This window comes from Ovis aries, chromosome 21 (genome assembly GCF_016772045.2).
Source record: "Ovis aries strain OAR_USU_Benz2616 breed Rambouillet chromosome 21, ARS-UI_Ramb_v3.0, whole genome shotgun sequence".
Classification (NCBI taxonomy): Eukaryota; Metazoa; Chordata; class Mammalia; order Artiodactyla; family Bovidae; genus Ovis; species Ovis aries.
Window position 1 is genome coordinate 29,613,725 of NC_056074.1, and position 13,601 is coordinate 29,627,325.

The 13,601-nt window shown below is 45.0% G+C and overlaps 1 protein-coding gene across 6 annotated transcripts in view; it reads left to right on the plus strand.

Moving 5' to 3' along the window:
* Positions 1-12,665, plus strand: part of FLI1 (Fli-1 proto-oncogene, ETS transcription factor) — a 139,651-nt gene extending 126,986 nt beyond the window's left edge. For 5 of the 6 annotated variants that reach the window (XM_042238113.2, XM_042238112.2, XM_042238110.2 and 2 more), the window contains 4 exons: positions 4,480-4,545; positions 6,259-6,318; positions 9,586-9,633; positions 10,678-12,665. In XM_042238113.2, coding sequence (XP_042094047.1) covers positions 4,480-4,545; positions 6,259-6,318; positions 9,586-9,633; positions 10,678-11,207 — 704 coding nt within the window. In that variant the 3' untranslated portion in view covers positions 11,208-12,665. The remainder of the gene's footprint in view (positions 1-4,479; positions 4,546-6,258; positions 6,319-9,585; positions 9,634-10,677) is intronic. The other variant, XM_042238111.2, reaches the window with a different exon arrangement.
* Positions 12,666-13,601: the final 936 nt, after the last annotated feature.

Genomic DNA, 13,601 nt, shown 5'->3' on the forward strand with positions numbered 1-13,601 from the left:
ATCAACCATGAGAAAAAAATCCAGCCACGACCTGCCCTCTGTTGGTTACAGGGAATTCATCCAGGTGTCCTGTAACTTTTGCATGCCTCTACTGTTAGAATAAAAGAATAGGAGGGGATATATGTCTACTTATGGCTGATTCATGTTGAGGTTTGACCAAAAAACAACACAATTCTGTAAAGCCATCATCCTTCAATTAAAAAGAAAAAGAATAGGAGGAATAGTTGGTAAGAAGTTGATGGTAACAATAGCCAAAGCCTTAAGGTGGGCCTTAAAAAAAAAAAGTTTCTTCTGAATGAATATAACATAGCTTTCGGAGAGGATAGATTCCTCCAGTAAATTAAGGATCGAGAAAAAAAAAAAAACTGCTTAGAAATCTCTGAGTCAGAGATCTTATCAGTGCAGAGTAAGTCACAAGTCAAGTCAAAACTTCAGATAACACACACCAATTCCTGGAACTTGGTGATTTGCTATTTCTCTTTGCATGAATTTGTCACTTTCTATTCCACTTTCTATTCCGTTCCTGCTAGTTTCACCTCTCGTACCCCCCAGTACCCACTGCATCCATCCACCACGGGCTGTGTGCTCCACCACACTGTGTGTTCACGGTATTGCCACCTACCAGGGGCTTCTCCTGGTTTCTGCTGCCTGTGACCCAGGGCCACTAAGCTTATTGATCGGCCGTGGACATGGTCTTGAGCCTGACCTCATCCCCCCACTGAAAACCCACAAGTGGTTGTCTCCCACCCGACACATTCGCATCTCACTGCTCACGTCTGCCACATGCCCACCTCTGATGCATGCTCTCTTCTCTCCAAAGAGGCCACCGGGCCCCACTTAGACTGGCTTCTCCCTCCTTCACCCCCAGGATCTCCAGCACTCCTTTGGCACATGACCTGTACATCCTCACAATCTTCTATCTGTTATCTTCTCCTATTTAAAGGCAAGGACAGGGGTGTATCCGCATCTCTACAAATGACACGCTTGTGTTCGTTTTTATGGCTGAATAATACTCTAATGTGTATATGTCCTACGTCTTCTTTATCCTTTCCTCTGTTGATGGATACTTACTTGGTTTCCATGTCCTGGCTACTGTGAACAGTTCTGCAGTGAACACCGGGGTGTATGTGTCTTTTTGAACCATGTTTTTTTCATACAGAGTGAAGTCAGAAAGAGAAAAACAAATATTGTATATTAACACATATATGTGGAATCTGAAAAGATTGGTATAGATGATCTTATTTGTTTACAAAGCAGAAATAGAGACACAGATATAGAGAACAAAAAAAGTATGGATACCAAGGGGGATGGAGGAGGGGTGGGGTGAACTGAGAGATTGAAATGGACATATATACATTACTACATATAACATGGTACTTCATGGTGACTCAATGGTAAAAGAACCTGCCTGCCAGTGCATGGGATGCAGGAGATGTGGGTTCAATCCCTGGGTAGGAAAGATCCCCTGGAGGAGGAAATGGCAACCCACTCCAGTATTCTTGCCTGGAAATCCCATGGTGGGCTATAGTCCATGTGGTCGCAGAGTCAGACACGACTGAGCACACGGCTGCTGCTGCTTCTGCCGCTAAGTCACTTCAGTTGTGTCCAACTCTGTGCGACCCCATAGACGGCAGTCCACCAGGCTCCCCTATCCCTGGGATTCTCCAGGCAAGAATACTAGAGTGGGTTGCCATTTCCTTCTCCAATGCATGAAAGTTAAAAGTGAAAGTGAAGTCGCTCAGTCGTGCCTGACTCTTAGCGACCCCATGGACTGCAGCCCACCAGGTTCCTCTGTCCATGGGATTTTCCAGGCAAGAGTACTGGAATGGGTTGCCATTGCACACACGTGTATAAAATAGATAACTAATGAGAACCTATTCTATAACTCAGGGAACTCTATTCAGTGCTCTGTGGTGATCTAATTGGAAAGGAAATATAAAAAAGAGGGGATATATGTATACACATGACTGATTGATTTTGCTGCACAGCAGAAATTAACACAACAAACTGCAATAAAAATTTTAATAACTAATAAAAATAATAAAGGCAAGAATAGCCGACTTGTTTCATATTCTTTCACTTGCACTCTATAGCCAAATACACAATCCATTGCAGAAATCAGTCCCAGACAAATGCCTGGAGGCCTAACCAGCACCCCAACCCCAAAGAAGAATTTTGGAAGAACCTGGCCTTTCCTCGCAGGTCCCCCAGCCTTGTACACACTGTTGCCCCCTGCCAGACAGTCCAGAAAATACCCATGAGAACCTTCAACCACATACCCCAGCTTGTAAACAAGTTAGGTTCTTTGTTTGTTTCTGTTCTGCTGTGTTTTGAAGCAAGCATAGGAATCTATTTGCAGAAGGAATTGTGAAAAAAAGAGTCAAAAATGAAAACAGACAATTCAAATGAGCCAGGTCTGTCTCTTTTGCCCCCTTCCCTCCCCTTCTTCCCGTCTCCATCCCCTCACTTTCTGTTTTGCTTTTCATGCCAATTGCTAAAGATTGTAATTTCAAAACTGCCCTGGCTTTTCCAAAGCTAGGAGGAATGCGCATCTGCACGTGGATTTTTCCACCAAAAGTCTGTTCCTGTAGTTTGGTTCTTCTTAGCCAGAAACAATCAGAACAGGCCATGGGACCAGCCAGCCCATCTTCACAGTTCTTATTCTAATTTGTTTGTGAGGCTCAGAAGGGGTGGAGGGGGATGGTTTGCGTTTCACCCTGTCTGACAGCCTTTTGATGAGGTTTGCACTCCATTTGTCCGGATGGTTTTTATGGTTTCTTTGTTGTCCGTGGAAAGACTTTGAAAGTCATAATTCTATATCCTTAAGCTCTTCTGCTGTTCCTGCTCCATGTCTCCATGGGACTCACAGCGTGAGAAAGGAAAAGATGTTTCCAGTCAGTCATTTAAGCAGTTTCTGCACAGGGTTAGGGAGGTGTGTGGATTCTTTCAAGAAAAGGGTTGGGATCATGAATGTTCAGGTTCAACAGAGTGTCCACCAAGGTGATCTGGAAGCCTCTCTGCAGTCCAAGTGGGAAGCGTCTCTCCAGCCCCTTGTTTCTTGTTCCAGCCACACCTCTGGTCCTTTTCCTTTTGCTGTGGTCATTGCCCAGCTCTCCGCTATCAACAGAAAACCTGAGAGGCCAAGGAGAGTCCAGAATGTGCCCAAACATGTGCTGAAATGAGAGGCTGGAGCCACTGCTGGGGCCTCGAGGCACGGCTGTGCGCCAGTTTGTCCATGAGCCTTTAATCTAGACATGACCATCTCCACAGAGCTGCTTAAAGGGTTTTGCAACACAGGCTTTGGACACTTTTTTTCTTTCTAAACTTAGATTATGTTTGTAGAATGCCTTATAAGATACTTCACACATGTTATCTCATTTGATCATTACCTGTCTTCATCCCTTGGGGTTGCTGTAGCAAAGTATGACAAGCTGGGAGGCTTATACACAACACTAACTTCTGACAGTTCTGGAGATTGGAAGTCTGAGGTCATGTGCCAGCATGATCAGGTGTTGGAGGCCCTCCCGTCTGGATTGCAGATGGCTGCCTTCTTGTTGTGCCCTCATATGGCAGGAGGCAACCAGGCAAGCTACCTCTGTGACCTCTTCTTATAAGAGCACTAACCCTCTTCATATGGGCCCCACCCTTAAGACTTAATTACCTCCCAAGACCCCACCTCCTATTACAATCACATTGGGGATTAGACATCTGCATATGAGTTTGAGGAGGACACAGATATGCAGTCGATAACATTTGCATACCCTTTAAGGTAGATTAAATCATGTAAAATCTTATTTCCATATTAAAAAAAAAGTGGTAGTGCTGTGTCTTTGTTGGAGTACACGAGATCTTCAATCTTCACTGTGGCAGGTTTCTTTTAGATTCAGCATATATGATCTTTTTTTTTTTTAGTTGCAGCATGTGAAATCTTAGCTGTAGCATGTGGGATCTAGTTCCCTGACCAGGGACTGAACCCAGGCCCTCTGCATTGGGAGCACGGAAGTCTTATCCACTGGACCACCAGGGAAGACTCTTAATTACATATTTTGAAAAGCTGAGGCCCAAGGATGTCTGGATTCATCCAGGGTCTCACTACAAATGGTGGAAGGATAGAACTTGAACCAACCCTGTGACTTCAAATTCAGGGTTCTTTCCACCCCCTTCGACTCCCAATCAGTGTGTCAGTGTTCCTTCCGTTCGTCCGCATTTGCCCCAGGGAAATGCACTTCTCGAATTTAGTGATGCTTAAAGTTATTGCTAAATTAAATTTTAATTTTTCTGGATCACTAAAAGATAATCTTCAGGCAACCTTTCTGAAGAGCAGGAGATGCTTTCGTTGCTGTTCAGTCACTCAGTTGAGTCTGACTTTGCTACCCCATGGACTATAGCATGCCAGGCTCTCCTGTCCACCATCTCCTGGCATTTGCTCAAATCCATACCTATTGAGGCTGATGTATCTCTATTTGTCTTTTCCACTAGACCCTTCCTATGACTCAGTCAGGAGAGGAGGTTGGGGCAGTAACATGAATTCTGGCCTCAACAAAAGTAAGTAAACGTCACTCTGTTCTTTGGGAGGAAAACCTTTTTCTGAGGGTTGGGTGGAGAACAGGGTCACAAGATAAAGGAAGAGAAGAGTGAGCATTTTCTTTTTCTGCTTTTTGAATGGATATCAAAATTAATTGCCAGTGTAGAACCTGTGAGTGATACCTAGTGCCAGAAAGATAAGGGAATTTTCACTCAGACCTTTGAGTTTTGTTTCACTGCATTTGGCTTTAGAATGTTTGAAGTTGTCAAGTTTCTTAGGACAGGTTTCTGTATGAATGAAAAATCCCTGGATTTGGATTCTGCCATTTAAGTTTCAATAATGACCCTCCATGACTTCACCTGCTTCCCTAATTGTCAAGATACAATCATACCAACGTCTCTACCTCATTTCGTGGAACGTTGAGGTGGGGTGGTAACCGGATGAGGAGATGCTAGTGGTATGACATCAGTTTGTGTTGAAATCTGACCCAGAATCTCCTGTGAAGAGTGCAGGGGAAAGAATGATTCATAAAGTCCTGACCCAGAACATGTAAATCTTGCTGTCTCTAGGAGGTAAAATATCAAGCACAGAAATGCATGGTGATGGGAATTCTTTCAAGAAAGAGGTTAGGATTGAAAATTAATGCCCAAGCAATAGCCACAAGTCCTTTTAATAATATGTATTATCTGTTTCCTCTGCCTCCAGCCCTGGGCAGTGTGGGTTTCACATGGTGAACCAGGCATGGACCAGTCTCTCCAGGAGGGGAGAGGAGTCAAGCACGCGCAGGCGCGCACGCACACGCGTGCACACACACACACACATACACACACACACAACCCTTTCTCTTTGGGTGCCCTCAGGAACACCTTGGAGACCTGGAGTCATAAGAGTTGGTTCTAGAAAGAGAGGCAGGATTTGGACCCAGAAAGATGGGAAAGATGCGCTCCCAGGATAGGTGGCATCAGGGAAAGACACCAAGGTCAATATGTCTGAGAGTCAGGGAGGACTTGGGTTCCTGGAGTTTAGGGTGCATGAAGGAAAAGTCTGGAAGGGTAAGGAAAGGGTTCAGAGATGCTCAGACCATAGACCTCAGTGGTTTAGTCAACAGTGAGTCACTGAGGTTTTTGGATGGTGGAGTAAAGTGGTTTATGGAGATTAAACTGGCTAAATAGCATTTGATGGGTCAGTGAGAAGAGAGAGGAGTGGTGAGGATGCCAGTCAGATGAAACCAAAGATGGTGCAAGAAGCAACACAGCTCTAACATGGAGATGTGACGTGATGGCAGGAGCAGGAAGGGTGTACTAAGAGATGCCACAAAGAGGGGAGCTCACAAGACGTGGAAACACAGGAGCAGGAGGCTGGCGCTCAAACGCCACCTTCTCATTAAAGACCTTTCTCGGTTTTCTATTTAAAAATGAAATCCACAGCCCCGATACCACCAGACATGCTCCTTTTACATATTTATTGCTGTTCATCATTGTCTCCTCCATTAAAATGTAAGCTCTGGCAGGAACCCCTTGCACAGTGCTGGGTCCCTAGCATCGAGAACAGTGCCAGTACATAGATTCTGGATAAATATTTATAACATAAAATGAATAAATGAGTAGAGTGACTGAGTGAGGGAGTGAATGGGAAAGCACAGTTGTTCTGCTCGGTGGGGATGTGCTTGATGAGACGTTCCCTCCCCTTCATGGAGAATGGCTCCACTTACCATATTTCTCTTCTTGCCTCAGGTCCCCCCCTTGCTGGAGCACAAACGATGAGTAAGAATACTGAACAGCGGCCCCAACCAGGTACCTGTCCCTGATGTTCGAACCCTCCTTTGCTTGCTGTGCGGCCATTGGTGCCACGTGGTCAGCAGGGGAGGATTTAGACAGTATCTTGTGTTTGTCATCATTCTTCTTCATAGAATCCTATATTTGACACTGTACTAGATCTATGCATGGCGTACCTAGCCCTGGAATGTAGAGAGAATCCTGTCATATCAGAGGTGAAAGGAACCTCAAGATTAACATGTTTCATGTTGTAAAATAAAGAAACCGAGATCTCAAGAAGTGAAGTGATTTGCCAGAGCCACACAGCTGGATTCGGGGAATACGAGAGCTGTCATCCCAAACTCCCAAGTTGCTTCACCTTCTTCCATCCCTGTAATGAATCTCCTTAACAATTAAGGCAGAGCAACTTTGAAAACCATGGAACTGGAGACTCTTCGTATGGCAAGGGAACCTAGAGACGTCTAGGTCTACGACATCCTCCTGTAACACCTCAGTCTTGTGGCCGCATCATCTCCACTTGAATACTTAACAGCTATGGGAAAGTGAAGTCGCTCAGTCATGTCCGGCTCTTTGCAACCCCATAGATCCAGGCTCCTCCATCCATGGGATTTTCCAGGCAAGAGTACTGGAGTGGGTTGCAATCCAGGCTCCTCCATCCATGGGATTTTCCAGGCAAGAGTGCTGGAGTGGGTTGCCATTTCCTTCCCCAGAGGATCTTCCTGACCCAGGGATCAAACCTGGGTCTCCCGCATTGTAGGCAGACGCTTTGCCATCTGAGCCACCAGGGAGCTCAATACCTAACGAGGCTCAATTCCACCATTTGAGCCAAAGTCCCCCCCCCCCCCAGTGCTGTATCTTCCATTCAAGCTTTCCAGTTTGCCCTGTGGAAAGGTCTTCCCCTTGTTCTCTGTGAAGGTTCTTCATGAATCTGAAGACTGCCATGTGTGCCCTCCCAAGCCCAGCTCAGTCTCTCTTGGGACACAGCTTAGAGTAAGCTCTGAACATGCTGTTGCTTTGGGTGAACAGGCTTGGTTTTCCATCTCCACTGAGGATAAGCAGTAGAAAGTTGACCTGCATTTCTTCAGGAAGGCTGAGAACTTGCTGACTGTGAAACACAAGTCAGACCGAGAGGATTTGACGTGGAGGATTTAGAGAGTCCCCAACAACAACAAAATTAGACATTGTTGTTCAGTCGCTCAGTTCTGTCTGACTTTTGCGACCCCGTGGACTGCAGCTCGCCAGGCTTCCCTGTCCTTCACTGTCTCTGGGAGTTTGTTCAAACTCATGTCCATTGAGTCAGTGATGTTATCTAACCATCTCATCCTCTGTTGCCCCCTTCTCCTCCTGTCCCCAGTCTTTCCCAGCATCAAGGTCTTTTCCAGTGAGTCAACTCTTCACATCAGGTGGCCAAATTCAGTTCAGTTCAGTCGCTCAGTCGTGTCTGACTCTTTGTGACCCCATGAATCACAGCATGCCAGGCCTCCCTGTCCATCACCAACTCCTGGAGTTCACTCAGACTCACGTCCATCAAGTCAGTGATGCCATCCAGCCATCTCATCCTCTGTCATCCCCTTCTCCTCCTGCCCCCAATTCCTCCCAGCATCAGAGCCTTTTCCAGTGAGTCAACTCTTCGCATGAGGTGGCCGAAGTACTGGAGTTTCAGCTTTAGCATCATTCCTTCCAAAGAAATCCCAGGGCTGATCTCTTTCAGAATGGACTGGTTGGATCTCCTTTCCCCAAAATATTTTAGTTGTCATACTATATAGATAGAAAGGGGTAGATTGAGAGGTCTTAAGGACTCTTCAAAGTTAATTTGTGGTTGTGAGCAAAAACCCCTAAATCATGTTGATTTTTTAAGATTATAATTATATAGAAATTGTAAAATTGTATCAAACATATGACGTCATCACCAAGCTGTGATCCAGCTCTCTACCATGATCTTAGCTGAAAAGAAGAAGATAGTCCTCACTGTGTCAGTATTGCAAAGGTTTCTTTTATGGCTAAACTATCATATAAGTTTTATGTAAACTGAGGTATTAAGAATAATCATTTTAAGGACTGCCCTGGATGTCCAGTAGTTAAGACTCCATGCTTCCACTGCAGGGGGCAGGAGTTTGATTCCTGGTCAGGGAACTGAGATCACACATGCCACATGGTGAGGCCAAAATAAATGAAGAGATGTTATATTAAAAAAAGAAATTCAAATATATGTGTGTGTGTATAAATATATAATCATTTTATGGCTAAAATACAAATTGCGGTTGGTTGGTGTCAACATTTCCAAGCTTAAAATCATAGAAGGTTGTAATGGAAGCGAACTGGAGAATCCAAGAGCCAAACCTATCATTTTGCAGAGGAGAAAAGCAATACCCAGAGATTGTCCACTGAGTTATTTAGCTGATAACTCAGTGACTCAGTGGTTATGATCAGCTAAATTTATTATCAGGCTACTTGATTTCCAGGCATGTGTCTTTTATGCTGCATCAGAAAAAGAGGGGCATGTAATAGTTAGAGCTATTAAAGACTAGTCAGGGATTCCCAGGTGGTTCAGTGATAGAGTCCGCCTGCCAATGCAGGAGACACAGGAGACGTGGGTTCGATCCCTGGGTCAGGAAGATCCCCTGGAGAAGGAAATGTCAACCCACTCCAGCTTTCTTGCCCGGAGAATCCCATGGACAGAATAGCCTGGCAGGCTACAGTCCATGCAGTCACAGAGTCAGACACAACTGAGTGACTGAACAGCAACAAAGGAATTCCCTGGTGGTCCAGTGGTTAAGACTCAGCACTTCCACTGCAGGGGCGTGGGTTCAGTCCCTCATCAGGGAACTAAGATCCCACAAGCTGCATGGCATGGTCAGGAATAAACAAACAAATAAATTTTTACAAAGACTGTTGTAAGACCTTTATAAAGACACTTTTAGACTTTGAGCTCTTTTAATAAGCCATACTTCACCTTATTCATGTGACTGGATATCAGCTAGCTCCTTTCCAAATGCATTTTATTATTCTGTTGTAGGTAATGGCAGCATTATCTATAAATTTTAAACACTAAATAGGAAAAAATGATACTATCACTATTTCATGTTGTTTCTGTAATAACAGGGATATAGAGCATAACTCTGATCATGATCTTTAAGGTTTGCAAGTAAAAGCAGTGCCGTTTTATGAAATGAGGCTTTCCTATGATATCAAAAGTTGAAACCCTTAGGGGTATTGTTATTGTTAATGCTGTTGTTTTTATATTTTTCATAACAGTGAAGCAAATTTCCTTTCTTGTCTCCTTAGATCCATATCAGATCCTGGGCCCAACCAGCAGTCGCCTAGCCAATCCTGGTGAGTTTACTTTGGCCTGAGAGGTTGTGTTCCAGAATGTTCCATAGTTTTATGAGATCACTAAGGTGTCCTCGGTTCAGACACCTGACCGGGGAGGGACATGTATTCCTTTCCTTGAACTGTTTGACCCCCGTTTCTCTAGTGCACAAGGAGAGAACAGGGCTTGTCATTAGGTGGTGACGATATCCATAAGCTGGAGATGCCTTTGGACCACAAACATTTTAGCCCTGTGTATGTGCACTGAGGTTGAGATAAGTTTCAGCAGGGTAAGATGGAGGGGGTGGGTGTGGGAAGGGCAAGGAACAAGTTCTAGCCAGCTCTCAGTGAATACATATTCTAAAGCTGCCTCAGTATTCACTTTAGATGGTATTGCAGCATTACCTGGCTTCCTAAAAGAGGTTGCAGATAAAAGAAACTCGACAGTGTATTTTAAGGGTTTGTAATTCAGGTAACTCTCAAGCGAGTTCTGAACCAAGTGCACCCCCTGTGTGAGTTAATAGGCCCTTTGGAATTGCGAGGCCAGCACTCTCCCACCAGGGAAGTCCCACTGCTCCTGTCTCCAGGCCATTTCTGCTCAGAGGGTGAGAAAGCCACCAGCTCTCTCTCCTCTTTTTTTTCTTTTCTCTCTGCCCATGTTTTCTGTGGAACTTAGAGCAGAGAGCCAAGCACAAAGGCTAAGGAGCAATTCAGGTTGCTTTAGCCTAAAGTGCTGTCCACACGTTCCCCTGGGACTCAGAGGGAGGCCAGCACTGAACAAGTAGACCGTGGTTCAGACCTTTACAGAAGGAGAGAGGCAAGCATCTTCCCCCAAAGGGATGGGGCGTGCCTCGCCCCAAGCCACACAGCTGGCTCTGGGTGAATTTCACCAGGCTGGGGGCAGCTTATCTAAAGATCTAACCTTGCTGATTACGCCAGTCTGGGTGAGAAGTGGATTCTGACTGTAGAAGGAGATCCTGGGGTTCCTGTCCAGAGTAAGTGGACCCTTGCACTTAGGGATCAGGTTCTGATTTCTCAGGCGGAGCCTCTGTTTTCTCTCTCCTGCAGGGAGCGGGCAAATCCAGCTGTGGCAGTTCCTCCTGGAGTTGCTCTCGGACAGCGCCAACGCCAGCTGCATCACCTGGGAGGGGACCAACGGAGAGTTCAAAATGACGGACCCCGATGAGGTGGCCCGGCGCTGGGGGGAGCGCAAGAGCAAACCCAACATGAATTACGACAAGCTGAGCCGGGCCCTCCGATACTACTATGATAAGAACATTATGACCAAAGTGCATGGCAAGAGGTATGCCTACAAATTTGACTTCCACGGCATCGCCCAGGCTCTGCAGCCGCATCCCACTGAATCGTCCATGTACAAGTACCCTTCCGACATCTCCTACATGCCTTCCTACCACACCCACCAACAGAAGGTGAACTTTGTCCCTCCCCACCCGTCCTCCATGCCCGTCACGTCCTCCAGCTTCTTCGGAGCGGCGTCACAATACTGGACCTCCCCGACGGGGGGCATCTACCCTAACCCCAACGTCCCCCGTCACCCCAACACCCACGTGCCCTCACACTTAGGCAGCTACTACTAGAGGCTTCCTCATCGGCGGCCTTCTCGCTGAAGGCCCCTCCCTTACACCTCCCTTTGGACTTACGTGGCCTTGGAGAGAAATCAAAACTGGATGCTCTTTCTTGTTGGATAGAACTTTTGTACCTGTTCTTAAAAAACAACTCTTTTTTTTTTTTTTTAACATTGGTAACTCCTGCTTTTCTCTACCTTGAACAAAGAGGTGGATAATTCCATGGGCCAGTATGCCAGTTTGGAGTCCCAATCTCCTGTCAACCTATGAGTTGAATATTTAAGATTACTGGAATGGTTGTGTCATGGTTCTGGGAAAGAAACTGCATGTAGATTTATATTTTTAGGACCAAAAACAGTTTCTTACAGACACACGGGTCTCATCTTGAACCTTGAAGGGTTCAGTAGGATAAAGAATCATGGACTTAACCAGTTATGCTCTGGTTTGAGGCTTAGTGAACTAGCGGCAGGAAGCTTATCATCTTATCTTAGGAAGACCTAACTCAGTGGAGGGCAACTGGAACATTGGTTGTAAGGCCAGTGAAGTTTTCACCCAACTGGAATTTAACAGAAAGAAACAAGTGTGTATTTAAGAAGCCACGGGCATTGCAGAATCCCTCTCAGTGGGCAGTAAATATGCGCTAGGCTGACCATTTTGTCTAGAAGTAGTCAAAATATGAACTAAGAGATGTTAATGCAAATACAGACATTCCTGAAAAGCCAGAGAAGTAAATAACTGAAAAAAAAAAAATAATGACAGTGGGTCCCAGTACTTTGAAAAGTCCTAGGGATTTCTAAACACAAACAGATTCGCAAGTGCTGTGCGCTTGTCAGATGATCAGTCCAGGGTCCACCAACCACAAGGCAACTTACTGTATAAATTATGCAGAGTTATTTTCCTATATCTCACAGTATTAAAAGTAAATAATTAAAAAGTGAAAAAGAGTAAAGAAACGAGTTGACCTCGGTCACAGATACAGTGTTCCTATCAAATCAGTCGTTATTTTTTTTTAATGTAATTTGTACATCTTTTTGTCAATCTGTACATTTGGACTGCTTGTACGTTTTTATAGCTGGTTTTTAAAAAAGCATAATGTGACTTGTTGCAGAAAAGAGAACAGGACTTTGAAGTCACTGACTTACCCGAAAGAGAATCACTGTAATTATTTAACAAATGAGCAGAAGCGAGTCAAGGCAATCCCTTTAAACCGTTAACTGCTTTGGAGATGTTTGTAAATAACTGAACTACAATCATCACAACTTGGAAAACAGCAACCTAACTTTCCCTTGTGGATACGAGGGATTTTTTGCCTTATATATACAATATATTTTTTAGATATTAAAATATATATAATTTTGCAGGTAATCATTGACTCTTTTAAACTATATTAAGTGTTAAGTTGACAACTGTCCATGAATACTATGTTGTAAAATAATTTGACTAAATAAATTGTGCCTTCTTCTCTCAGAACTGAAGAAAACGTTTTCTTATTTACAACCAACCTTCTGTCCCTTGTCCCCCACCCCAGGTCCAAGGGTTTTCCCAGGGAGAGTTTCCTATTGACCTCTTCTGGCACCGTGAAAACTTTTTCACATGTGCATATAGCAGAAAGTATAGAATTATGTGGGTTTTAGTGTTGTTTGTATTAGCTCTCTCCAGAGAAACAGAACCAGTGCGGATATATATACGGATCTCTATTACGAGGACTTGACTCATGCAATTGTGAGGGCTGAAGAATCCCCCCCGGGCTGGAGCTGGTCACCTAGGGAAGCCACATGTAGCATGCTCAGTTTCTTCAGCCGTGTCTGACTCTCTGCGACCCTGTGGACTGTAGCCCACCAGGCTCCTCTCCAGAGGATTCTCCAGGCAAGAATACTGGAGTGGGTTGCCATGCCCTCCTCCAGGGAATCTTTCCAACCCCAGGAATTGAACTCGTGTCACCTGCATTGAAGTCGGATTCTTTACCCACTGTGCTACCTGGGAAGCCCTCAAGGGAAACCAGTAGCGTGTGATTCAGGGGAATCAGGGAAACCGGCTGATGGTGTAGATCTCAGTTCAAGGGCAGGAGAAAAATCCTACCTGGGCAGGCAGGGAGGGAGCCCAGAGGGTGAATTCCTCCTTCCTCTGCTGTTTGCTCTATTCAGACCCTCCGTGATTAGAGGGGGCCCTCTGGCCTGCACCGGGGAGAGGAGTCCTCTTCAATGAGTCCACACATTCAGTGCTAATCTCATTCAGAAACACCCATACTTAACATACCGGAAATACTGTTTAATCTTGGCCACAGTCAAACTGATACTTAAAATTAACCTTTACATTGTTGATGATGCTTGCAGAGATTTTTAAACATAATATTTAAATCTTCCTGTTTTAAAGGAAGACAGCCAAGGCCATGGATATGTGTCAAGA